This window comes from Dendronephthya gigantea, unplaced genomic scaffold (assembly GCF_004324835.1).
Source record: "Dendronephthya gigantea isolate DGI-Jeju-01 unplaced genomic scaffold, DenGig_1.0 000042F, whole genome shotgun sequence".
In the NCBI taxonomy this organism is placed as follows: Eukaryota; Metazoa; Cnidaria; class Anthozoa; order Malacalcyonacea; family Nephtheidae; genus Dendronephthya; species Dendronephthya gigantea.
In genome coordinates, this window is record NW_021163052.1 from 1,524,211 (window position 1) to 1,552,180 (window position 27,970).

A 27,970-nucleotide genomic window follows, 5' to 3' on the forward strand; every position below is an offset into this window, starting at 1 on the left:
CATAAGTGATACTTATTGGATATAATTTGTAACATGAAATGTTCAATATTAATCAACTTATAGCATTTTTAAAAACCGGTGTATCTGTAAAAACCTGGATCTAATTCAAGTAATTATAGTATATAATTATATTGTATTGTATGTATTGTATTATATTGTATAATTCATTTGATTGTTCTATGTTGAATTCATTCTCTGCCAGGCGCTAAATTTGTCAAAAGCACCCCAAGCACCCCCGCGCGCTCGCGTTTTTTTTAGCTGACCTCCATACAATAACTGAATGCAACATTATTTTTTACTATTAAAGCGCCTGGGTACGAGGCTGAATTTTATATATCTAGTATATCTTTATATATCTTGCATCGATCGAAAATATTCTGACAAATTTTAAAAAGTTGCTCAAAAGTTGCTAAAGCACAATCTGTAGAGGCCCATCCACCAATGCATACTCCTAAATTTTTCACACTGACAAAATTTGAATCAGCGCCCTCTCGGTAAGATGATAACTGTCAATACCGAACCAACCAGTTTTTGAAGAAACAGCGCTGGGCTATCAGTGGGGACCATGAGATTTACGATGCGGGATCTCGACGACACGCTTTAAATTTAAAGGATTTTTTCATGCAAAACAACTATGATAAATAATTCTATTTTGTGGCCCAGATCTGGTATTACGTCTTTTTGCAGTTTGAAGATACTACACAACGAGTGTAAGAAAAAATCCCTGAAATGAAATGAAATGAAATGCAATATACAAAAGTTTACTATTTGCCAAAATTAAACCCCTCAAAAGTAGAATTGCATTGCAAATTACGTGAAGCCTTTGCAATCGTCAGGGCATGAAATCAAAGTTGCAATGTTCAGTTCATGAAGGCAACACAAGACAATTCAAACATGTCAACGGCTAATCTAGTTGCATACAACAAATGCTTGTCATCAAATCAGTCAAGTTATTAATTAAGTTATTATCTGGGGGCCAGTTTTAGATCTGAACATATTTATTTTCAGTATTAGTATTTATTTTCATAGTATTTATTTTCATAGTATTCATTTTATACATAAATGAAACTTTTCTTCTGGATGGTCTCTAGGAATACCTATATTTCCTAAAAATCGAACATGAGACTAGAAAAAAGGTAATCAAGGTCGATGAGACTTGGAAGCCAGTGTCCTAATTTAACAAATCTTTAGGTCACGTGTCGGATACGAAAGAACTTATTAAATATATTTTAAAGGAGCTTGCACCAGGCCGACAGTAATGTCACTGGCCTAATTTTAATCGATTTTCTTTCGAAAAATGTTTCAAAGTCCGCGGATGCTAACCAATAAATTTTAAACAATCAGTGATAGCCTATCTACTACTATCCTTGATATCATTTAAAATCCCTCAAATATTTGCATATTTTTCTACTTTGTTGTAGTTGATACGCTCGGGCAGTTTTGTTCTCACAAGCACGCTAATTGAAATTATACAACGCTCAAGTTCGTTATGAGCTTATTTGAAGGGCAACCTGAACCTCTTCCCGATGAGATTGGCGTTGTTAAAGCGCAATATTTAATAAAAGAAAATATCAAGAAATGGCGAGAGAAAGAAATTAAAATTGGCATCACAGGAACGTTTGGCGTCGGGAAATCGAGCCTTATTAACGGTCTTAGAGGGTATGATAAATGATAATAAACATTTGTATTAGATTGTCCCTTTAAAGCGGAAACGAAGTTTCTTAAAGATCATTTAGCCGAAACTGAATAGTCCACAAATACGTTGTCGTCTGAAAACAAATCCGGCAAGCATCGACGGTCACTGTTTAGCATTTACGGTTGTATGTCTTTGATAATAGCGAAAATTTGTAAGAACACTGAATTGTTAACGTTATATCAAGTACCAAGATTATAACTTATTTCAACACAGGGGGGCAAACAAGATACACTTAAAATTTTCACTTTCGATATCTCGCGTACAGGACAACAGTGCAATGAGAAATTAAGTACAATATGCAATATATAATATTCATATATCGGCTGGTCTAGACTATATATATAATTTATAATATTGCGGTGCGAAATTCCACAAAGTTGGATGCCTAGCTAGATTGGTCGATAATATCAGCGAACCTCTTCCATAGAGTCGGAAATAAAACATATATATAATGAGTATCAGCCTGCACTCGCTTGATATTAAGGACAGATTTAGTCGTTCCGGTGGCCTAAAGGAAGAAATTCGGCGCTGTTTAAAGAAGTGCGATTTTCAAGACGTAGGTTTATACATGTAAATTTACAAAAAAGCTTTATAGTGCAATATTTCTTAGTTAAGGGCGAGATACCTCGTTTAAAACATATAACATTGTCGCAATATCGACAGAAAAAGCCGACTAGTTTTAATTGCCGAAGTTTTAATTCTAACTCAAATATACGAAGTTTAGTGAAACTACAATAAAACTCAAGGCCGTCTTTAAAGTTTTAATTCTAACTCAAATGTACCAAGTTTAGTGAAACTACAATAAAACTCGCAAAATCTAATAGTAACTTTATGAGTATTTCAGCAAAACGGTATTGATCAGATTTCACCTGATATACTTGAATATCAGGAATCAGTGAATTCTAGAATTTTTAACAATTAATTTGCCGCGCACACAAATACACAACATGCTATTGTAAGTGGCATATGTTTGAATCCGGCTATGGTTTTTCAGTATTTCAGCATTGACTTGTTTATTATTATGTTAGCAACACATGACTGCTTTCATTGGAAGTAGATACAAAATCTGAGCGAAACAGTCATCGAGGCAGCGTCGAAAACGAAACGTCAAAACAACCCGAGCCTTTATGATGCTCGGATTCCACAATATTTTTCACTCGTTGACTATACAGTCCACATTCATAGAATTTGATAGGTCTTTGCTCAGCTATCAGCCCTTTAAATCGTCCCACAGACATCCCATGGGAGTCGGTAATTCGGAAGGAGGGATCATGGTAGCCGGGTCGGATGAAAATTATTATACAGGGTGTATCGAAAAAATGGTAACACAAATGTGACGCGCTATATCTCAACAAATCGTTGATAGATTTCATCGAGTTTTACATCATTGGAAAGCTTAGTTATTTAGCTTTTAAATGCTATGTTTTATGTGGCATTTCGACAAGAAACCAGTGAGCAGTGCTTCGGCAAAAGTTTTAAGTGAAAATTGCATATTTCCACCGATGGGAATTAATGAGACAATTGATATGCATTTTTAATCAATAATAACAACAATTTACAATGTTAAAAACGCACGATTGTTTTACATAATTACGGTCATGCAGTGTTTATGCTCCGACACCTTCCACGTGTCCTCCGTTTCTTTCAATGCACAGTTCACAACGCCGTCGCATGCTCTGCACCGTCCTTCTGACGAGTGCCTGATCGTTGACCAACACAGCGACTTCCCGATGAATGCGAGCTCGCAGGTCATCAATATCGTTGGGAGGGTTGGTAAAAACTTTGCCTTTCAAATAGCCCCACGAAGAAGTCACACGGCGTGAGGTCGGGAGAACGAGATGGCCATTCCACTGCATGATGTAACGCAACAATTCGATTGCCGAACAATTCTCTTAGGCGTTGCGCAACAGCACGGAGACGATGTGCAGGAGCACCATCTTGCACCCACCAAAGATGCCTGAATACGCCTCCCACTTGCATTTCAAAATGCTCCAAAAGCTGCGGAACAACATCATTGTTAAGCATTTGCAAATAATTGAGGCCGGTGACGTTCCTTTCGAAGAAAATCGGACCAATAATCTCACCACTTCCACACAAACCTATCCAAACTGTCACCTTCTGACGGCTGCAATTCACATCGTAGTTGAATTCTGGCGGTTGACCTACTGGAGCATATTCCCGGACATTCGAGTATTGACACACCATTCATACAGAATGTAGCTTCATCACCAATGACAAAATCTCGCAGGAAATTTTCGTTTCTCTCGCATCGTTCGGTCAACCACCTTGCAAAATTCAACCGTCTTTGAAAATCGCGTGGTAGTAGCTGGTGTCGGACGTGCATTCGATACGGGTATTGTCTCAGGTCCAAGCGGGTTATCCTGTTAAAAGTTGCCGATGGTAGGCAGGCCACACGGTTACGTCTTGCACTGGTACCAGTCGGATGTTCTGCGAGCCGATTCCTAACCAATTCAATGTTTTCTGCAGATCTGCCAGTCTTTCTTCTGCCAGAATTCCCCTTGTTTCGGTTATGACTGGTGCCGATGCTGTTTCAAACTTTCTTATGTTATATCGGATGGTCTTAATTGCTATGTCTTGTCGTTCAGGAAATCTCTCTCTAAACGCATCTCGTGTTCTTGCTAAGCTGCCAAGGTTCTCACAATAAATGTACGTTGTTCAATTGTCAATTGACCCATCTTCTTTTATTTTGTCGCGTGCTAAGTCATGCATACTCGCACTACGTAAATCAAATTCTAATAATAATCGGCGATGATAGGGTTTTAAACCTCTTGGGACTAAATTTCAAAAGAAACGTGTGCAATTCCCATCGGTGGAAATATGCAATTTTCACTTAAAACTTTTGCCGAAGCACTGCTCACTGGTTTCTTGTCGAAATGCCACACAAAACATAGCATTTAAAAGCTAAATAACTAAGCTTTCCAATGATGTAAAACTCGATGAAATCTATCAACGATTTGTTGAGATATAGCGCGTCACATTTGTGTTACCATTTTTTCGATACACCCTGTATTATCTTGTTATTTTATGCCCAAAAGAATTGCTGTTTGAGATCGTTATTATGATATAGGACGAATTCGCTTCCACATATAACCTCTTACCAAATAAAACTGGACATTTTCTAGAAGATTAAAACTTGCAAGGCACTGCGCTTGTAACACTTAATTATAGCGTAGGAAACGAAATGTGTTAATTGGGTTAGGGGGGAGGGATGCAAATTTGAGCATCAATTCGAATTTAAGCGATTATGCAGAAAACCGCATCCAATTATACGTATTTTTGGTATTTCGAAATTTTACATCTATTACGTAATTTTTCGAACATAAATGAATTCTAATATCCCTTACAGCTTGTGTTTGTACCACCAAACTATGCCATGAGTGTTGAGAAAAAGATGTAAAAGAATACATTTAATTTAAAAGGTCTAGGATATTCATACCTCATGATATAAATTTATGACAATTTTTCACCAGGCTTGATGACGATGACGAGCGGGCTGCAAAAACGGGAGTTGTTGAGACAACATCAGAAGCTGGCTTTTATCCTTACCCTGACAATCCAAAAATCACACTCGTGGAAATACCAAAAACCACCTCAGCAACCTATTCAGGCATCCTTAAGTTGTGTGATATGTTTTTGATTTTAAGTGCTACAAGATTCAGAATAGAAGAACACCAGGCAGCGCAAGAAATCAAGTCAATGGGAAAATCTTTCCTCCTTGTGCGCACGAAATTGGACTTGGATGAAGAGAACGAAACAAAGCGGAAAAGACGCAAGATTGAGGACGTAGTAAAAGGTATTCTGGACAATTGTCTGGAAAATTTAAAAGATCTTAACATTGGTGAAGGCGAGATTTTTCTTGTGAGCAACCATGACAAAGATAAATGGGATTTTTACCGCCTCACTGAAACTATCCTGAACATGTTGCCTACTCAGCAGAAAGAGGCGTTAATTCGACCAGTGGTGGAGAAATCAAAAGATTTCGTGAATAAGAAAGTTGAAGTTTGGCGAGGTGAGTAGCAAGATAAACCATCTGCTGTGTCTATATTTCACTATGGATAGTGTCTCTGAAGAGGGGCAGAGCATGTGGTAGTACACTTCATCGGATCGGTAGTTACGTCCGATTTATTAACGGTACATGTGAATCAATATGCGCACAATACATTTCATATATTTATGTCATATATAGTTAATCGTTCGTCCCCTAATTTATTCAACATTGTTTCAGACACTCGTTAATAATTCACATGATAATAGAACTGATCGGTAATCACGCCACAACTTTTCAAAGTTACCCTTACGAGCTTTTACTCACCGCATTTTCAATTTCAAACTCACCTCTACACGTTGTAGGAATCCTTACGCCTTAAATGTTTCCAAAATCTAGTTTGAGAATTATGCCAATACAGTGTTATTATCCACTGTCATTACGGCCATAGTGTTTGCAATACGGGCGAGAACCCAAGATTTAGGCCAAATTCTGTCGATTTCTTGTTACTATCAACAACCTATAATACTTCAACTTATAGGGAATGGAATGATAAGTAATTTGTGCCGATTTTGAAGTAACAATCTTTGCATTCTAAAGCAAACATGCATTCACGTGTAAATTTTAGTGATTACAATATTTCTTTGAGGAAGTTTGCTGGCGCACCGCGGGCGCAGCGTTATTACTCGTAATAAGAACTCTTCCAAACAAAACGAATTCTTCTATCGAAAAGACGTTTTTCTTCATTTTCACAGCAATTTCCCATTTTGAAATTTCTATTATAGACCAGTCATAATATTCATAACGGAAAAATCTGACTGGCGAGGCAATGTTTTGCTTCGGAGTTGTCATGATCATATAAATTGAAATCACAATTCAAAATTGCCGCTTAATTGATTATAACTTTATTTTATAAACAGTGAAGCCAGGTGAATATAGACAATCAAGCGGGACTGATCTTATTTGATGAGCAGTTGACTGAACATGCACATTTCAAAAGAAAGCGATCGCAAAAAATCGATCTAGTTTACGCAAAAAATCCGCCTTAGGACCGTGATTTCTCGCACGATTTGAGTCATTATATTACGAGGGTTATTTCGAGGAGCATATCGTTCAAAGCAGTATGAGGCATTTACTGGCCTTGCCAGGCTAGGTGTATTATTTATATATTGTACTTCGTTTTCTTTTTTCTTGTAATAATTTTTATTAATTTTCCTATCGCCTATGCACCTTCTAAAATACCGTGGAACACTGTGTCAGCGACTCGAACAAACATGATTCACTGGTCGGTTGGAATTTTAGTAAGGGACGTTTCGACGTATATTTATTATACAATATACATGTATTTAAATACAAATATTTTTGAGAAACGTTTCACAACTTGCGGCTATAGTTCGGCGATTAAGATTTACAGGCCCAGACGGGACCAGTCCTTGAAACTACATTTTTCTTCGCGGTACAGGAAGTGGTGAAATAAGAAACTGTGATAGAAAGTCGATTGTGCCCAAACCTTGTTTCGTTATAACAGAGCACTGCTGCGAAAATGTCCCTATCCGGAAAAAAGTGTATACTCCTAACTGCTTTATACGCAAATCTTAATTCCTGTCATGTCATTTCGAATAATATAGTAACTCTTTTACCTATTATCTTAGACATTAAAGAAGTGAGTATTTCCCACATGGAACCTGGCGCAATATACATGTAAATGATGATAATGATAATAATAATAATAATAACAATAACATTTTCTTGCAGATCAGCTATGCAGCTGGAGTCTCTTTATGTATATCCTGCTCCCACTTGATATCTTGACATTGGGTTTTTTATCGCATCTAACCAGCACATACCTAATTAAGATGAAAACCAAATCTTACCTATCTCAGCTCGACCTCCCGAAGGAAGGTTCCAAAGAGTTTAATGCTATGAGGCAAGGATATAAAGAAAGATTGAAAAGTCTGTATCCGAAATACGAAATCGACTTTTTCGCAAGGTACTTCCGGCGCATTTCTCATCCTGTTCAAATAATTCTTACTGCGAAGAATACGAGGGCTCATCTTAACGATGTGTTGACTGAGATGAAATTTCTTTCCATGGATCTAATAAAGGAATCAGCTGCTATGGCAATTAAAGCAACCTATTACATAAGAAAGTAAACTGTAGTAAGCTGACAAAATGTTATAACAAAGTAACCACCAAAGTTATATAGCAAACTTCGTCAAGAAAACAGTATAAGCGAGTAAAGTTTTTTGTTTCTATAAAAATATATAAAAAAAAACGCAATAAAGTATATGAAAAGAACGCGAGAGTTCTATATATTAATTAGTGTTTTACCCTGAGCAAGCAAAAGGGGTCAATTGGTTTATTCTATTTATTGTATTGTCCTAAATAATTTATGAATAATAATATGCAAAACTCTTATTCGTCGCTTTTCTTAGTAAACTAAATTTCTCATTCCCCTTACTTTCGTGCACGATACCTCAAAAAGTACTAAAGCTAACTTGATAAAATTTTCATGGCTGACTTTAAAGACAATTAGGGCAAAGGTGAACCTAAAAGTGTTCTGTTCTACTCGCTATTGTGCACGCGCCGGAAGAAAAAGTTATCCCTAGAGGAAGAGATAAAGTGTTTACATGGAAAAAAGTTGTCCCTTACCATTATCAAATAATTTGTCATGATTGTGTCCATCGTATACTTACCTGCTTCAAAATGCCGAAATACCGACTACGCTTGAATCCACTGCAACAAATACTGACGTTTTGTCTTTATTAAAATATGCTATACACGGAGATGAAGCTAAAGTTGTTTTTAATTTGCTTGATGTTTTAGCAACCCTTCGAACAATGTTACTTTTTTATACAAAATATGTTGTCAGAGATGGTAGCCGTTAGATGACAGATGGATAGATGACAGAGCAGCAAAATCGCAATGATTCGTTTCAAATTCCGAAATAGCAACTATTCGAACCATTTTGACCGAGTAGCTCAGTTGAAAGAAATTGGACGAGCGAACCAAAGGCCGTGGGTTCCATTCCCACCCTGGTCAAGCTAATTTTGCCCGGACCATTAACTTTTGGGCGATGGTATCGTAGTTGAATTGTATCCGATTTAATGAAGAATCAAGTAATGACGTATGTTTCACTTTGAAGTATTGTCAATATAAAGTATATAATGGGTTTCTTAGTGTCACAGCAAATAGATAATTTAAAATATTTTAAGATAGATGATAGATGGATAGATTGATGAACATAGTTTAAGTGTTAAAAGACTGCACAAAAAACAGCGAGTTCGATATTTCATCATGAGACGTTGAATGATGAAATAAATTTATTTTAATTCCGGGAACTGATTAGCATAAGAATTGAATTCGAGAGGTTACGGGTGATGCGTTTTTATGTATCAACAAACATGCAACTGAACGTTTATTACAAAATTAAAGAGAAATTAGTGATGTTACGAGAGCTGTGTTGTGGAAGTCTATGAATATAAGTAGATTGGATAAATAACAGTTTAGAAAGGACTCCAGGAGCAAACAATTTTGTTCGTTTGCCCTTAGTTGGATCATGTGGCTGCGGGAAGTCTGCCTTTGTCAACGCTGTGAGAGGGTAAGAAATATATTTCCTCTTCTTCACCAAAACCCTCATGCCATTATAACGAATATAAATTACTCTGAGTAAGTTGGGCCTTATAAACCTCCTATCTTTATCATATTAGAAGATTTGACCACATTTTCCAAGAGAGGAACGAGGGTTTCCATAAATCACATTGAGACACCCAGACAATAATACTTGTAAAAATTTATATCTCACACAAGTAAGCAACAACGTCATTCTTCTGAAATGCTCGTTCAAAAACCAGAACCAAGGATTACTTCAGGGTACAATAAAGGTTTCAAGGGCTACTTCGATAGGGCTAGGAATAAAACAAACGAGATACCCACAAACCTCCAAGCAGCGTTACAGTATTTTCAGCAAAGGCTCTACTCTATTTTACCCTAGTCTGATATATAGCTCAGAAAACTTTTTCCCGAGGATTCCAAATCATTGGTTAAATGTTTACTACCGCTTTTATAATACCATCGATCGAAACTTTCTAACAAGCCGAATTATACAACGAGTCAAATTACCCATATCATCGACCCTCGTGTAGAACCACGTATAAAAATAGGTGCAACAGCGTACATATTTGTTACACAGTGATATCAGTGTGTAATTGTATGGCTGACGCGGAAACAGAATATGAATATGGTTTTCACTGATTTAACTAGTGATGATTGTAAACAATTTTAACAGCAAAGTATTAAATTTTAATGATAATAGAAATAATGATACCAGAAATAAGTGCATTCTTTTAGTGTTAGTTTTTTATATAAATGGCTTTTGTATAGATCCGGTTTTGATTGAATGGAGGTTCTATATAAGATTTTCTTACAATTTATATTTCTGTAGTATTGATAATGAAGATGACTATGCAGCCACAGTTGATGTTGTGGAATCAGAATTGGTAAAATTTTACCATTTTCTAAGTTTTATTGCACACAGAGTAACACAACTTGACCTGGGAGCTGCATTATTAGAGAAAGTATAAAAGCTGCTGGCAAATATTTTTTCTCATTCGTACTAAATTTGAAATCGAATCAATGCGGGTAAAGAGAAAAAGTGATTTTAGAGAAGAAGAGTTTTTGTGAAAGATTCAGAATTATGTCCTGGAACAAAAGGCAATCTCGGTATCAGTAACTACGAACCATACGGATGGGATTTTTTCCTTTTCCCATTAGAGGTACGTTTCTCCACATCGTTATGTAAGGAAGAAAACCATTGCGTACATGACGTGGAATTAGAATATTCGCGATTTTTGAGGGCTGCGAGCGCTGCATTTACAAGCAAAGGAAATATACCATCTACGTCACAGTCTGTTTGACGTGGCGTCTACAATTCATCCTTCAAATAGGCTAACGAGAATTTTGCTATTTTGCTGCTTTCTTGCAAATGTTTTAAAAGCAGTAAAAACTCCAATGTTTAGTTTATATTGCCATTCCCGGGATACGTTACAAATGAGCACTCGCCTTACAGCTGCTTTCATATCATCGATGAAAAAATGCCTCATCTAGAAGCATTGTCAACGTTGTAGGACCATTGTAGGCGTTGTAGGACCATTAGGGCGACTTAGCACAAGGACGAATAAATGGCGTGATGCGCCCAAATATGGACATGCCTTGCCATTTACTCGCCACTTTCACGTCGTCTTTGACGTTCACGTCCTCTTGCTAAATCTCCCTATTAACAGTAATAGGGGTAAAATTTTATATATATTTCTCATTCATTGACCCAGAATGGGAGGAATTTGGCGAAATATTTTGTCGAAATATTTCGACCAAATATTTTCGTCAAGAATACAGTTCATTTCCCTCTCAAAATCGGTCATTTCTTGATTTCAAGCAAACAGCAACATTGCTCTCTCAATTTTTATCATTTTTATCCCTCGTGTAGTCTGGCGCGATGCTCACGATTCATATTCACCATTTAAGTGGTATTTATTCATATTCACCATATAAGTGGCATTTACCGGTGAATATAAAAAAAAACCGTTGCAGCAAATACGAATGCCCTAAGCGAGATACCGCCAGGAATTTTACTAATTCCGTGGCAGATACCTAGCTTCCTCATCCAGCAATTTGAATATGAGGTATAAAATTCCACAAAATAAATTGTCCATTGAGCAATAAATGACGTGATACAATGATAGAATATAAAACTTTCTTAAATACCGCGTATCAACTGGCCTCAAATCCCTTTTCTTCTTTTTCATTCCATTTTCATTCCTGGTTCAGCAATCCATTGACTCTAAAGGCAATTTAACAAGTATAATCTACTTACGAGCTTGGCATTTATACATCATACAATAATGTCAATATATCGATTGCATTCGAATCTGACAATAAAATTATATGAAAGAAACCTTTCCCCTTGTGCACAAATTTATCAAGAGAAGTCGAAATTGCTTCATTAACATTAAAGGTTTGTCGGCAATTTCTGAAAGGAACAGATATATTCTACAGGGAACCGTCAAACCGTTTGCAAATTTCTTTAACTATAGGAATAGCAATTTTTATGTGCTGCAGGCTGCTATTTTTGTCACATTTTACCTTTTCCCCCATTTACGTGCGATCACCGTAAACTTCAAGTTTTGCTTTTATCTTCGTAGCATCAGAAAGAAAGACTGCCCTACTGAATTAATTTATAATTTCGTATGAAACACGATTTATCTTTTTAAATGAGCCGCCATATTTGTTTGCATATCTAATGAGTGTATAAAACCGCTGGTTTGTGATTGCGGACGCTAAACGTCACACCTCTTGTCTGTCATGTTCAATGTCCTTTTCCGGCTTTCCGTTATTTTTTTTTCCCATAAATTACTGTAAAATACGAGATTATTCACGATACGCTACACAGGCCTGTTAAAATAGACAGATTTGTATCCAAGAGCAACTTTCACTGATTGAAAATCACGTCAAAATTGTTTGACGTTTGCAAGGTACTCCGACGGTAGGACTTCGTTGCGGTTTAGCATTTTGCCGTGACGGAATCGTAGGAGGTTCGCGCCTTTGTTAAACTTTTCTGGCATCGTGTGAACGGGGTGTGGGAAGTAAACTCTTACTCATACTCTCTCTGCATCCATCATTACAGTTCTTAATTACAATAGTTTATATGATTTTAATAATTATGTCATTTTTTAGACATCACAACAGATTTAACGGAGCTATATCTTGGTGAAAGAAAGAAACGTTGCAAATATTGAGGAATTTGACAAGAATAATCTTTACGATTAAAAGATACGAAAATGGGTTTTGGTGTAGCAGGAGATAGTGGTGCTGGAAAATCTGCATTTATCAACGCAATAAGAGAGGTAACAAATTTTGATATCATTTCTATCATTCAAGACGGGAGTAAAAACGTTAGTTTCACGATGTTATTAAGTGTTCACACGATCCAATTTTGTCGAATCCAATTTACTTCTAATGAATGTTTTATTTTTATAGTCTGTTGACTTGCAAAGTATATGGGCAGCAAATCAACTATTTAAAGCCATTTCATATGTCAGAAGATTCGACAAAGTGCAGTGTCTCGTTAGTGGTTTTATCGCTCTTTTTACATGATCTAAGGAGGTAAAATGCTCAATGATAATATAATAAATTATCTCTAACCTGAGTAACCTCTATCCCATATTTGATGCATGCTGTCTACACCGTTTTGGCGGGGATACATAAATGAAACCGCCTAAAAACGTTACCGTTGCCGAATACTGTGTCGAGAGGCTGTTAACATCAACCCAGGCGCGTGTAAATAACCTCTAAACAACAAACACAGTAGGACAACAAAAGTTATTTACCAGTGGCAGTGCAGCGGCATAGCGTAGCTGATAATGGCTACGTTTTCTTTAGGCCTCTTCCTTCAGTCCTCGGGCTATGGTTTTTTTAGATTATTGCAGTTAAGATCCATGAAACAAAACTAAAAGCGTAAAAATATTCCTAACGTTGACGTGGAGAATCAGCCATGCCTGTAGAAGATTTATATCTCCCTAAAAATGATGACGGTATGACAATGCAACAATCAACATCATTCTTTGCATCTTTTGCCTGCTTTAGGTCTGTATGAAGCCGTGTTAGCCGGCTATGAAGAGTCCATCTCAACTCTTCCAAACAAAAAATAGTGCTCCTTTGTGGAACTAAGTAACGTAGCATATTTATCATTGTTTATTGTTATTTTACGTATTAGTTAAAATACGAGTGATAAAATTTGTTCAAATATATTATTATGACATGAAGTACCTAGCGCGAAGAGCAACAATGTTTTTTCACGAGGCGAAGTCAAAGTATAAGTTGTTGACAGGTTTGCTGCTCATCTAGTCGGGTTTTTTAAATTTTATAACCGGTCCAAGTTGAATGTGCCAAACCGTTGCGGTGAATAGAAGCACATAATTGAAAGACAAAGCGAAAATACCCATTCGAGCGACAACCTTTGCCATTGACAATGCCAATGACGATGGAAGTAAACAGCGTTGTTCGGTAAGTTAAAGGTAAGGCATACATAAATTCATGCTAGTCGTGTCGTTTTAGAATAAATATAGCTGTAGTTAGGAGGTTAGCATACATGGATTTTTGCTGGAAAGTTAACGATGTAAGCTGTGTGGCAAAGTATTTGCAGAGTTACACGATCAACGGTTTCGACCCAATTGTAATTATATTGCAAGGCGCGATTCATACATTTCTAGCATAAAAATTATTTACTGTTATAAATGAATGGGAAGAACACACAGTGAAGCTGGTATACGAATATATTTGATGAAATGAAAAAGAGCAATTTATTAAGATTGAATACAAAATACGATGTCTACCCATAATATATCACCATTCATATGCGCAGTCCTCATACTAATGCTATTTTCTATAGTACAATGTAACAAGCAAGTATAGGAATAAATTTCCTAATATTGAATACCAAAATACTACGATGTCTATATATACCCATAACATATCACCAATGCATTAAAATAACATACTAATGCTATTTTCTAGTAAAATATAACCCGCAAGGTCCTTTACAGGTTGCAAGAATATGCGCAATCTCAAGAACACTCTTCTTCATTGAGTACGAGTTTGTCACCTGGACAGCACGTTTTTTCATGTAGGACGTAGTTTTCTTGGCCACAACACATGTCTCCAAACGCAATCTCCCTAACTTTACCGCAGCAACAAATCTGTGTCTCCGGATTAAAAGCAATCGCACCGCAGAACTGCCCTAAGAAAATAGGAGATATTCGTTTAACAAAGCGGGGATTTAGTTTTAGACCTATCAGAAAGCTTGTTTAAATTTTCAATAACCCAATCTGAATGCATTAATTTTGATTATATCCGGTAGGAAGATGAACTATTCACCATTTAACATGAAGTAATAAAAATTTAGGCATTCTGATTGGCTTTGCCTGAGAAAGTAAACAAATTTGCCGATTAGTTGACGAAGTTCTCCATTTTCATATTCGTTACATTCTGTGCTTCCAAGACTAAAGCCGCGCAGCAAAGAAGAATCTGACCTGTTATCCTTTCGACGTTGAAATGAGAATTTCTTTCAAATGATGCACCTAACTAATAGACCTTTCTTATAATGACGTCAAACGCGGAAAGTATATCATGCTACACAATGTTTGATTGGCTCGATAGATTTGTGGAGCTAATCAAATTTCGTGCAACATCAGACTTTCCGCGTTTGATGTCATTATAAGAAAGGTCTATTATCTTAGCCAGAAACAAGAGTAAAAATACAAAGCTTGTGTATAGTATAACATGACTTATTTCGATGTGTTGAACATGGGAGCTGAAGGACATAGATTTTTTTAAGTTCTAATACCATACGATAAATCTCAGGCGATAAATAGGTCTGAATTCTGCAAAAAAACTGCCTAAAATCTTACCCCAAATGAAAAAAGAACAGCTGGGGGTCAATTGTGACTGATAATTCTTTTTTAAAATTACTATGGAAATATGCTATGCCCGTACTGTTTCCACACTATATCTGTTAACTTTGGTGGTTTATTTCACTTAATAATTATACAAACATGTATTAAAAACGAAGACGACATATTGCGGTGCCAACGTATCTCAAACGTTTCTCGGTCACGTGTCCGAAATAATTATCTATATCCCTATGATTATAAATGTTTCTTCCAATATACTATTTCATAAACATACATCCATGCACAGAAAATTTATTGTCAAAATCCATAAAAAATATCGATGCTAGTACAATATCCATACTAATTACCCTATACATAAAAAAATGGTAATATATAATGGTAATTAGTATGGATATTCTACTAGCATCGATATTTTTTATGGATTTTGACAATAAATTTTCTGTGCATGTGTGAACCAAAGTACAAAAATTCTGATATGAAGCGTGTCTCCCAACATACCTTTGACATAAATGGTGACAGGACAATGCATTGTATAACTGTGCATTTCGGTTGTATGTTTGTAAGCGTAGGTGAGCTCATGTCTGCCGGCACGGAACCGGCCACTGGGTTCTCGTGGGTTGGATGGGCTTGGTACAAACTCGCAATCCCCCAGGGGTGTGGGTTCTGACCATTTTGCGAAAGCTGTGGATTCACCGGGTGTGACCTCAACATTGACTACTTGAGGAGAGGGACAGAAGCAGACTAAAGTTAAAAAAAATCTAGTGTTGATTCACGACACATTGAATGTCTTGCAAGGTACGAATTTGCCATTGAATTGAATTGAATTGAATTGAATTGAATTGAATTGAATTGAATTGAATTGAATTGAATTGAATTGAGACACTGAGGTAAGTACAATTGCGTTGAAATCAAAGTTTTTGAACAATTTGTAACAGTTAAAAATGCGTCTTTGCGAGAGATCAAAAGAATGGAATCAATCAGTAGGTTTAGTTATAAATGTTATTCGGACAATTTTGAATTCACCGGACTTGATGCAGTGAAGCTTTTTTCTATTTTTGATTGATTTGGAATTTGCATTGCTTGTTTTCGTTTGCTGCCAAGACAGATATGAACTAATATCTGTCGAGTAAAGAGCCAATTAGAGTGCACATTAGCTCATATCCAGCGCTTGTACATTTGTGTATATATAATGTTTATGGTTTTGGAATTTTAAACGCAATGAAAGAGCTCGCTTTATTTAGAATTCATGCCTACGCCTATGTTGCGAATAGAGATCCATGCATTCTGACTTAAAATCGTGCTAACTTACGGTCAATATTCACGCCAACAGAACACTCCACACTAGGACGTTTTTTACCGCCTGAAGAGGGCGAAAATTTATACGTGATCTTGTATCTCCCTGGACCAAATTCCATGGGGGACTCGGCACGTTCGGGGTGTACCTTGGGCTCAGGAACAACAACACCATCTCCGCAATTTAACCTTGGTTTTTCCCAGTTGATCAAAACCTTGCTTTCTGAATCCTGGACATACTGGACTGTTGAAGAGGTACCCTCGCACACGCATGGTTTTGTTTCTGGAAAGTGCAGCCTTTTGTGAGTGAAATGGTCTTGTATTGGAGACTACACTATCCCTCAAAAGTGGGGAACAAATTTAATTCCCGTAGAGACAAAGTATGCATTCGTTTGACATGTGAAAGTATGTATATGAACTCTTCAAATTTGTACTGAAATGAGTTATTTACTATGCATTTTACTTAAGAACGAGCTCAACATTTATTCGTACCAAAAAATGCAATTCTCATTTAACGGCATGGATATTAAGTATGGGTATTAAAAAATCCATACTTTTTTGAACAATCATCGATAAACTTTCCATCATATGGATTTTTAAAATAAATTTTCTGTGTATGTAGGAACCAAAGTACAAAAATTCTGATATGAAGCGTGTCTACCAACATACCTTTGACATAAATTGTGACAGGACAATGCATTGTATAACTGTGCAGTTCGGTGGTGTGTGTGTAATCGTAGGTGAGCTCATGTCTGCCGGCACGGAACCAGCCACTGGATTGTGGGTTGAATGGGCTTGGTACAAACTTACACTCCCCCAGGGGTGTGGGTTCTGACCATTCTGCGAAAGCCCTTGAGTCACCTAATGGGATCACTGCACTGACTACTCGAGGAGATGGACAGAAGCACACTAAAGTTGAAAACAAATCATGTATTGACTCACGACTCATCAAATGTCTTGTGTGGTACGAATTCGCCATTGAATTGAATTGTTCTTAAGTTTGATGAGTTTACTTCCGCTGGAACTCTAATTAGTGGGCTTAAGGCTCATCTCAGACGCCGAACTTTTGTTGCACCGAATAGAATGCAAATGAACTTAAACAAAGACTTTAGCTCATTAACATTAGATTCGACTCATGAAAAGTTCAACGTTTGAAAGGCCCTAACATTCACCAAATTACAACGCGGCGTGAAGTAATACTGCTCTAATTTGAAAAAAATTGATACAGTTTGCCAACAGGGATGGAAGTTCTAGACTCCTTTTCATCAACCAAGTCAGAGTTCTATGTAAAACAAACTATATATAATACTGGGTTCCTAAAACTAGTCGCAGTTTGGTGCATCTTAAACTCGCTAATATGATAAACGAGGCCGCAGGCAATGAATATAGTTTGTTATTCTTCTAACCAAAGTCGTATAATACGCGCTGTGGAAAATTTATTCGTAAGCATTTAATTATTAAGCAAACATACTTTTTCAAAATTGAATAACAAAATAGTTCAAACTATACGTCATGTACTATGAACGAGACACTGAGGTAATTTAAGGAAAGTTTAATTGCGTTGAAATCAAAATTTTTGAACAATAATTGTAACAGTTAAAAACGCGTCTTTGCGACCGATTAAAATAATGGGATCAAATAGGCTTAGTTATAATTGCTAACCGGAGAATTTTAAATTTCATACACCGGACTTGATGCTGTAAAGCTCTTATTTATTTGGATCGCTTGTTCCTATTTGTTACCACATATGCGTTAATATCTGTCGAGTATAGAGCCAATCAGATTGCACATTCGCTCATATCCAGCGCTTGTACATTTATTTTTGTGCATATAATATTACGCAATGAAAGAGCTCGTTTTATTTTGAATTTATGCTGCGAATAGAGATGCATTCATTCAGACTTAAAATCATGCTTACTTACGGTCAATATTCACGCCGACAGAACACTCCACACTAGGACGATTTTTACCGCCTGAAGAGGGCGAAAATGTATACGTGATCTCGTGTCTCCCTATACCAAATTCCTTGGGGGACTCGGTACCTTCGGGGTGTACCTTGGGCTCTGGAACAAAAACACCATCTCCGCAATTTAAGCTTGGTTTTTTCCAGTTGATAAAAAGCTTACTTTCTGAATCCTGGACATATTGGACTGTTGAAGAGTTACCCTCGCATCCGCATGGTTTTGTTCCTGTAATTTGCAGCCATTTGTAAGTGAAATGGTCTTGTAAGGGGACAATGCTATCCCTCAAAAGTGGGGAAGAAATTTAATTTTCTGGTATAGAGATAAAATATACATTCGCTTGACATGTAAAAATTGTATATGAAGTTTTTTTATAAGAGCTAGTTAAAATCCCCCCAAACTTAAAAACAAGCTTCCCAACAATCGCTCGTCATGATATTCGATTAGGATCTATATAGGCTGTGTGCTATATAATTGTTTCGAATAATGCCATCGCAAATGCGTGTAGCACTATACTTACCGGTTTTACAGAAATCTTCTACTAATTGATCTATAAGGTTGGGTAATTCATCCAACTTTGATTCAAATACTTGGTTAGGTGATGACCATCTCTTAATGTAAGATCGAAAGTCTCTGATATTTTCTTCCTTGCCTCCAGCCAAACCGATAATAGTAACATTATTCTCTTTTAGGGTTTTTGAAGCTTTGTCAGCAGGTTTCGTTTGATCTGCTTTCTTATTCTTTCTGTCCTTGTGTTCTTCCGTAGTAAAGTCAGGATTCGGTCTTCCGTCGGTGAACAACAAAATAATGTCGTCAATCCCATCGCGATGATTCTTTGGGCTCTTTTCATTAAATTCCTTGAAAAGAATAATCAAAGCAAAATTCAGTCCATCCATCTTGGATGTCACCTTTTGGAAATAATGATTTCACGAGATGCATAGCTATTACCCAACCTTATAGTCTGCATGTGAATTTGTGAAAGGATTCTACTTACCTCCTCTGCGAGCATGAATGCACTGCCAGTGTAGGTCTGTTCGCCACTTAAATTTTATACTTTATTTCAGTTGTTAAGTCTAAATATTACACTTGACAACAAGGGAGATTGCGACAGAGCACAACCCTAACCAAGGCATTCTCCCAATAGCTACAAGGTTAACATATATAACTATTTACAAATTTGGACAAGATATACACACAATACAAACGTGGATTCAGACGATTAACAACATAGTCTGAGGTTATCTGAAGAAAGATTACGTATAGAGTTACATTTAAGACAAATAGAACGCCACGTACAAAAGACATCCACATCAAAAACATGACGCACACCCAAGAAATACTTTTGCTTCAAAAGATTCTTAAAAATACGTGGTGATTTTACTTCCTTTACTGAGGTTGGTAAACTGTTCCATAACCTACACGTTCTAATGAAATAGCTGTGTTCGAACTGCTTGGTTTTTGTTGTCCTTGTCATAATCGTAACCCGACAGGTTATCTATAATCTTTTCCGGATCTGTAATTTCGCCAACTTTCAACAGTACTCTTGTATGATTTTTTTTATCTTTAGTCCGCTCTTTTCTGCGTAGATCTAAACTTTGTCCATCGGAGAATGTGATGAAGCCAAGGTGCGTGCCATCTTCTCCCACGTTCAAATCTTTATTTCTGATAAGTTTCTTCATGAATTTGAACACATCTTCGTAATGTGGGCTAATGCTATTGGAGTTGTCCCACAAAACAAGAATATCTTTTTTGCATTCTAAAATTTTGAAAGATACAATATATTCCGTTGCCCTCTGTGCACGTCATTTTGAAAAGCGGGATTTCTATAATTGTCCGTTTTTTTGATAATAATAATGGGAGGCAGCTAAATATTTCAAATGTTTCTTCTAACAAAATCCCCATTTCATCTCTCGAACGCCACCGAACGCAATCCAACATATTATATTGTGTTCAAAAAAGCACAGCACTGCATTCCATCAATTTACCGTTTAAAATATACATGTAGTACAACTTACCGTTTGAAAACGTACCTATGAAGTCGTGAGGGATTAATCTAGTTTTAAAGATAGGGAGGAAATTTTTATGCTTCTGTGGTAATGTATAATTCCGTTTTTAGGCAGGTTCGCGATGTTTTTCTATCCAAAATTATGTGTATTTTTTTAACACTCGGCATGAAGTGGCTGATATAAACAAATTTTAACGGACCGAATCGATCTATTTTATGAGCATAAAGATACAGGATTAGTTCTGTAATAAAATATTAACTCTGCAAAACTTTCAAATTTACCTGGCTTGCCTTCGTTCTCTGTGCTTGGGGTCTCGCGTCGCCAAAGATTGTCATCTGTAAAGAAATTGAATCTTGTTATAATTCGATATCGCATTGGCATTTACCAGTCGTTGAGGCTGCGGACGATTAACACGATTCATCCGCCCACTGGAAGAAGCATATTACTACAAAAATTTGATGCTGAACCATCTCAAATATTACGAATTGGTGAAACGAAATGCGACCAAACAACAAAGTCTGCAATTTTAAAGTGCACCCCTGAAATATGTCATCTTCAATGGCTTAGTAACTTTGAATATTCAATTTTCGATTTGAAATGGGTTGTGGTTTGAAAACTTGTGACATAACATACCATCAAGCTCGTCATACAGACTGTAAGCCCAGGCATTGTGAACAAACAGCGTCAATACTATCAACCACTGTAACTTCATCATCAACATTTAGTCTTCAATTTTTCAGTCACTTCAAGTCTTCTGTTTTTCAGTCTTCAGGGAGAACTCTTCTTCAGGCGCTTCTCTCGTCGAATGGAAAACAGCTGTAACCACGGCACTTTTATACGGTTCGCGCATGCTCCGACATGAATATTGATAAGAAGACCGTTATTTCCCGTTGACACACCACAACGTGCGCTGTTGTTTCGCAATTAGCAGGCTCTGAAAACGCACTTGAATTCATTAGAATTTTAGGGTCGCACTTGATATAAGCGAAGAAATATTATAAGAGCGGAAAACCGCAAAGAAGTGCTCAGGAGTTTGATCTTACAGTTTTCGCTTTTTTGGGCTATGGGAATTTTAAAGCGGCAGTCGAACTTGCGCCGCAAAGCAATCTGAAACTTTACATGGATTTTCACGGTGTAAAACTGTTTATTTTTCACGTCTTAGAGCATGTTCTCATAAAAAAAATGGCAGCTTCACTTATTTTAGGCTCTTATATAGATTTGAATTTTTGTTCTTTTTACATCAAAATTTGCATCGCTAGAGTCTCTCTAGTTTTGAACAGCCGTTTAACTTTGATCGGATCATGCTTTTGTACTACAACTGCGCGCTAAAATGAGCTTCAATTAATATACATGAACTCTTTCTTATACGATCATAGCTTTGAAATCCACGTTTTTCGTGTATGATATTGGCTATAAACTAACATTTTAATTCTTTGTCGCTAAATGATGCTAATGCTAATTTATACTATTTAATTTATTTCACACGCATTTTTCGCCAACATACGTCATGCTGCATGAGTCTTATACGACTTTTCGTAAGCAGTGAATGCGCCTTTTAGCAATTTTATATGTGATGTATGTGAATCAGGGTCAAACGTGATAAGTATAAAATGAGTTTGCTATTTCACACAATTATCGGTAAATTTGGGCGGAATACTGTTTGCAGGTAAATCACATCAAACGATTGTTAAATAAGTTCAAAATCGACCTGAAGGAAACCTGAATTGAAAAAGATAATTTTTAGCTGATTTCAACACGAGGTGAACAATAGTATTAATTGAAGTACTTTATTAAGAGGTCTGAGGTTACTAGCCAGCAGCAATATTAGAGTGACATACGACCTATGCCTTTCAGCTTCGCGGCGAAAATTAGGATGTAAAATTATGCAATTTGCCGTTGCAGGCAACCGATGATTTTTTTTACGAACGATTCATTTATTACGTGGTGTACTTAGAAGCTAAATTACTTATCCTATTTTTGCCACCAAAGGCATGACTAATTGCAAGAGAAAATAATAAAGCGAGATGCATGAAGATATATCACCACCCTCTTTAGAGAAACAAAACTTCTGTAACCTAGCGCTTTATCTTTGCTGTAAATCTTAATTTTTTTCTCGCAAAGGTATCGATATCAAATCCGTGAATAGCATGACATTGATAATAAATGTCGACAAAGAACCTAGACTATAGTTCAGAGCGTGATTCTTATCGCTTTTGTCAGGACGCAATGTATTGTGTTATGAAAAAGAGAGATATCTTACTCAGGTTTAGGGCTCGAGTGTAGCCTAATATTGCTCTACAGCTGTTGCACTAAAACACATCAGTTACTAACAATTGAACAAATCAAGCAAACGCTCATATGAAGACAGTGTTTCAAGGACCCTTGTAATTGTGCATAAAGCACTCAGGCATGCACTTAGTGGGAATAACACGTCGTTTAAAATAATATAGTATTGAAAGTCAGTGCATGTATCGATATATTGCTGATCGCAAAAAAATTTCCACTCGATGCTTTAGAAATTTATCATGAAAAATTGAGTTTAAAATTCAGTCGTTTCTGTATAAGTGTGCTCTGGTGGGCGTGGTACAGAGTGCTTCAAGGGAGGCACTGCCAAAAGTAGCCAAGATGGTTTGCAAACAAACGCCTGTATCATGATCGCGTTTCATGCAAGGACTCTTGTAATTTGCGTATTGCATAAACTACTCAGCCACACACCACCTATTTTGAATATTATATTGTTACAAAGAGCAGTAAAAAAAATATCCCCAACTTTCCATGGGGGACTCGAAGTTTGAAAAATAGTTTATTTCTGAAGTCCAAATCTCTATTTTTGAGCAGGTAAAATATATAAAATATAAAAGGGGATAAGAAGCGAGATTGGTAAGAGACGTTTTACATAGAGCTAACATTACTGATCGATGCACTACATGGATATTGCTGATTCTATTGAAAGTCAGTGTATCGAAAACTTTATAACGCGAATAATTTAGAAATTTATAATGAAAAATGACACCTAATTGTAGTAACTTTATCTATTTAGTTCTAGTTTGTTCTACAATATTATATTAATTGCCATTCTGCGTATGACTTTATTCACAATCTGAATGTGTGATATTATGTTCAGATCTGAGTCAATTTTAGAACGGCGTTTCATTTTTAAATCATTTGCTCGAAATCCGTCGCTTCTGTATAAGCGTGCTCCGGTATGCGTAGTTAGAGCGCGAACAATGAGGTACCGAGGTATATACATTGTTATTTTGGTTTCAAAAGCAAAATGCATAATTATAAACTGATTTCCTTCAATAAGTTCACAGTCATAGTAGACTTAAGAGCTAATATCCTGGCAAGAAATTATCAGTTACAAAAATAATAGACGCAGATATTGATTCAGCATTCGAAACCACAATTTATCACCGTTTGCCTCTTTTGTATTAAATTGTTGGCAACATCCGACAAAAACAAAAAGACAAGGCATTTTTCGTTTATTCGCATATATTTGAAATTCAGCGTTTGCAGAGGATAATTAAATGAGTTTGCTATTTCAAGGGATTTCAATTTTCAAGTTAGCTACAGGCGGCAATTGTGTGAAAATGGCGCCAAACTATTGTCAATTCAGTTCAAAATCGACCACAAACAAAGTGAAAGTTGTAAATATGAATAGAAAAAGAAAATTTTTAGGTCATCTCAACACGAGGTGAACAATAGCGTACAAATTGAAATACTCTATTGCAATATTAAAGTGACACGTGTAAAAATCTTACACCTTTCAGCTTAGCGGCGAAAAAAGGAAGTGAAATTGTGATTTCTTCGTTGCAAACCGGTGATGAACGAAGTCTAGGGTATTTCAGTTACTTAGATTTAGAGTATATTTAGCAGTATATCGGTCTAAGAATTTTTTCATTGCGATTTGGAATTTTTCAATGCATTCCACATTTCTGTTAGTAGCTATCACCTAAATGGATTTAGTGCTGCATGTCTTAATCTAGACTAGATTTGTTCTTTCTGTGCATGTATGCAATTTTATTTTTATCAACAATTTAAAGGCATGAATTATTACACGCGAGATAACAGGAGACACACATGCATTGCGATTTAAAACACCAAGTCGTTTCAAGAGAGAGTAAGTCCTGTCAAACTTGAAGTGACATAATATAATTTTATTGCAGCCGTAACGATGACAAATTCGCTAAAATAACGCCCAGATTTTTTCATCCAAAAAATCCGCGCCATTTTAGACATGCATCGGTGAAGTATACAATACTACAACTATATTCTATACGACGTCTAAGTGTAGTAAAATCGTTGCAATATTGAAGTGACGCGAGTGGCAATCTTATGCCTTTCAACTTAACGTTGAATAACAGGAAGGGAGTTATTATGCAATTGCTGTTGCAATAAGGCAGCGAAAGATTGAATTGAATTATTTACAATAAAAATACCCAATATGCAATGACATAGTAAATATAGAAATTTATGACAATAATAGGAAAAGTATTTAGAAAAGTACGAAACAGACAGTCCATAACTAATTCATAAAAACCATAAAATTCTAAAAACTACTTTAATGAGTCATTATTGGCTAGGTAAAAAAGAGTTTCTATAACAACTAGTTTTACAGTCAATTAGGTGGACATGATGATCAAGAAATATTAGTCTCAAGGCCCGTTTTTAGATTCTTTCTATCTCCTCTTTTAAGTAATCTGGGGGGGCCAAAGTTCCACACTTGACATGAGTATTCAAGAACGGGTCTTATGCATGTAAAAAACACTTGAATTAAGAAGGATTCGCTCACTCCGCTTCGTCTAAGTACGCGGAGAAAGTAAAGTCTCTTTGATGCCTTGGCCACGATATATTCAATATGTAAATTCCAATGAAGATCTGATGACAGGAGAAGACCAAGGACTTTTGCCGATGGAACCCGGGATATACAATGTTCTCCAATCCGGGAGATCCGGGGTCTCTTTAGCAAATGAGATTATCAACTCTTTACATTTGTTATGATTAAGTACCATGTCGTTCTCAATACACCATTTCTTTATATCATCAATGACCATTTGTAGATGACTTTCTTTACCTTTCTTACCTTCTTTTACCTTTCTTCGACACATTTCCCGATGGATTTTTATGAGTAATTGCCAAGTCATCGACAATGAAAAGAAAAAGGAGCGCGCCAAGTATTGTGCCTTGCAGTACACCACCATTTACTAATTTCTAATCAGATAGTATCGAACCCAATTTTACTCTTTGTTTTCTTTGCATAAGAAAGTCAATGATCCAGTTTAGTATAGAGTCATTTATCCCAAGTAATTGCATTTTCTTTAAAAGGATTTGATGGTGAATTCTATCAAATGCCTTACTGATCATGAAGTCTAATAGGAAAACACGTACCGTTTCCCCACCACCATCTGTATATCTGAGAACCAGCAATGAAACATACTAATTAACGCATCCACGGTAGAGAAAATTAAATAGAACTGCATGGGGCAGTTTTATTTAGAACTTAGCACCCCCCAGAGGTATCAATTACGTGGATAATATGCCATTGTTTTGCTTGCGATGAATGTCGACAAAGAGGCTATATAGGGTGTATAAAAAAAAATTACAACCCACTTAATGTTCATATATTTTTGCTTCTATTCAATAACAAAAAATCGTAGGCCTCTGGGTCTGGGAATTATTAGGGTCTTCTTGATTGTACACCCTTGCTGCAATGCATGTTGTTCAGAGGGTGATGCATATCGCTTTTGTTAGGACAATGCATGTTCATGAGGTTATGAAAAAGAAAGACATATCATACTCAAGTTTAGGAATCAAATGTGATATTGCCCCCGGCTGTTGCACTAAAACACATCAGTTACTAGCAACTGAACGGCGGAATATATGGTTTGCAAACAAACGCTAGCTAGCTGTCGTATCAAGACTCTCTAGACAAGAGCTCTTGTGATTGTGCGTAAACCACTCAGTCTTGCACTCAGTCAGTCTCGATGGGTATAACACCTCCTTTAAATATAGTATTGAAAATCAGTACTCTATGATTCAGTGGTTTCTGTATTAGCATGCGCTGCTGAGCGTGGTATAGAGTGCCTAAAGGGAATGAGTATATAGAAATTTTAATCAAGTCATCCCCATGAGACTATATATATACATATGAGAAACTTTATACTTTATTTAAAACATTAGATCTTTAGGTCCATTTACACGATACGATGAGTTCTAGTTCTACACGATTGCATGTCATGCAGTCTAACGAATGAATGAGTGTTATAATATACACTATATGCTCCCGATGGAAAAAGTGAGTTTTATTTTCCGAAGAGTCGGAATTGCCGATAGCTATATGTGGCAATTGTACCAAAAACACAACAAACGATTGTTAGTTTAGTTCAAAATTGACCACAAAGAAACAGAAAGTTGTGAATCTGAGTCGAAAATTTTTATGTCCGCTTACACGAGATAAAGAAAAAAGGCTTATATTATAGCATATGCCATATCCCTGGACCATATTCCATGGGGGACTCGGCACCTTATGAACTGAAGTACTTTATTAAGACTCAGGTCTGCATGGGTTAACTAACACGTAGCAATACGACTTGAAATCTTGCTAACTCACCGCTAACGAATGGCGTTTTATTTACGAAAATAGTGTGCACAAAAGCACAAAAAATTTAGGTGGAAAATTATTTTTAGGGTAAAAAATACTTTGTAGAAAGCTTTATAACTGTATTTTTCGAATATAGCTGGACCCATTCTGACTTAAAATCATGCTAACTTACCGCCAATATCCACTTTGACAGAACACTGCACATTAGAACGTTTTTTATCCCCTGAAGAGGGCGAAAATGTATACGTGATCTCGTGTCTCCCTGGACCATATTCCATGGGGGACTCGGCACCATATGAACTGAAGTACTTTATTAAGACTCAGGTCTGCATGGGTTAACTAACACGTAGCAATATATTACAAAAGTCGAGTATGCATGCTTAGGGCTTTAGTTTATAGATCGCATTTTAGTCGCTTCAAATGCAATTCAAATAATAATGGAATAATATGAACTGAAATATACTTGTGTTACATTCCCAAACTGAACTAAATTTCCAGTGACCTTTCACTTTTTGAGGCATTTGTTAATTTCTTCAAATAGCCGTGGGATGGGGTTGCATATATTTCTAGTATGTTTATAGTTATATATGACTGGATCAGAACAACACCCAGTGAAGCTAGTTATTTGACGAATATATTTCGTTAAATGGCAAAAAATCTAAATCTTAAGATTGAATACAAAATTTCACCAATGTCTACCCGCATAATATGTCACCATGCATTCATGCATTTTATTTAAATAACACACTAATGCTATTTTCTAGTACAAAATAACAGGCAAAGTCCCCTACGAAATGCGAAAAGTTCTCAGCATAGTTTCAGGAACAATATCGTCCAACAGACACGAGTGTGTCATTTGGACAGCATACTTTTTCATCTGGGTTGTAGTTTTCTTCACCACAACAATTGTCGCCAAAAGTCTTCTTTTTCTTAGGTTTAC

The 27,970-nt window shown here is 36.4% G+C and overlaps 3 protein-coding genes and 1 long non-coding RNA gene across 4 annotated transcripts; 2 read left to right on the forward strand and 2 right to left on the reverse strand.

Moving 5' to 3' along the window:
• Window positions 1-1,467: 1,467 nt before the first annotated feature.
• On the forward strand, window positions 1,468-7,934 carry LOC114526987 (T-cell-specific guanine nucleotide triphosphate-binding protein 1-like). The gene is made up of 3 exons (XM_028548542.1): window positions 1,468-1,659; window positions 5,188-5,726; window positions 7,458-7,934. Exons 1-3 carry the CDS (start codon window positions 1,490-1,492, stop codon window positions 7,853-7,855), a joined length of 1,107 nt encoding a protein of 368 aa, XP_028404343.1. The 5' UTR covers window positions 1,468-1,489; the 3' UTR covers window positions 7,856-7,934.
• A 1,184-nt stretch (window positions 7,935-9,118) lies between these two features.
• On the forward strand, window positions 9,119-13,479 carry LOC114527019. Its single transcript, XR_003687386.1, has 5 exons — window positions 9,119-9,303; window positions 10,147-10,477; window positions 12,435-12,604; window positions 12,738-12,863; window positions 13,344-13,479. It is a non-coding gene; the product is annotated as an uncharacterized LOC114527019 (long non-coding RNA).
• An 844-nt stretch (window positions 13,480-14,323) lies between these two features.
• On the reverse strand, window positions 14,324-19,319 carry LOC114526850. Its single transcript, XM_028548377.1, has 6 exons — window positions 18,944-19,319; window positions 18,385-18,651; window positions 17,132-17,371; window positions 16,479-16,745; window positions 15,668-15,910; window positions 14,324-14,496 (listed from the first exon to the last, which is right to left on the reverse strand). The coding sequence occupies exons 1-6, from the start codon at window positions 19,317-19,319 to the stop codon at window positions 14,324-14,326; spliced, it is 1,566 nt and encodes a 521-aa protein (XP_028404178.1).
• Window positions 19,320-19,796: 477 nt separating this feature from the next.
• LOC114527004 lies at window positions 19,797-21,174 on the reverse strand. Its single transcript, XM_028548566.1, has 3 exons — window positions 21,063-21,174; window positions 20,711-20,764; window positions 19,797-20,179 (listed from the first exon to the last, which is right to left on the reverse strand). The coding sequence occupies exons 1-3, from the start codon at window positions 21,148-21,150 to the stop codon at window positions 19,848-19,850; spliced, it is 474 nt and encodes a 157-aa protein (XP_028404367.1). The 5' UTR covers window positions 21,151-21,174; the 3' UTR covers window positions 19,797-19,847.
• Window positions 21,175-27,970: the final 6,796 nt, after the last annotated feature.

Coding starts and splice junctions, on each gene's coding strand:
- LOC114526987 (XM_028548542.1), top strand. CDS start 1,490: ATGAGCTTATTTGAAGGGCAACCTGAACCTCTTCCCGATGAGATTGGC. Junction 1,660..5,187: donor CTTATTAACGGTCTTAGAGG/GTATGATAAATG, acceptor ATTTTTCACCAG/GCTTGATGACGATGACGAGC. Junction 5,727..7,457: donor GAAAGTTGAAGTTTGGCGAG/GTGAGTAGCAAG, acceptor ATTTTCTTGCAG/ATCAGCTATGCAGCTGGAGT.
- LOC114526850 (XM_028548377.1), bottom strand. CDS start 19,319: ATGGATGGACTGAATTTTGCTTTGATTATTCTTTTCAAGGAATTTAAT. Junction 18,652..18,943: donor AGAAGATTTCTGTAAAACCG/GTAAGTATAGTG, acceptor TGCAAATTACAG/GAACAAAACCATGCGGATGC. Junction 15,911..16,478: donor TGTTGGCGTGAATATTGACC/GTAAGTTAGCAC, acceptor TTTTAACTTTAG/TCTGCTTCTGTCCCTCTCCT.
- LOC114527004 (XM_028548566.1), bottom strand. CDS start 21,150: ATGTTGATGATGAAGTTACAGTGGTTGATAGTATTGACGCTGTTTGTT. Junction 20,765..21,062: donor TCTGTATGACGAGCTTGATG/GTATGTTATGTC, acceptor ATTTCTTTACAG/ATGACAATCTTTGGCGACGC. Junction 20,180..20,710: donor AGAGAACGAAGGCAAGCCAG/GTAAATTTGAAA, acceptor TCAAAATTTTAG/AATGCAAAAAAGATATTCTT.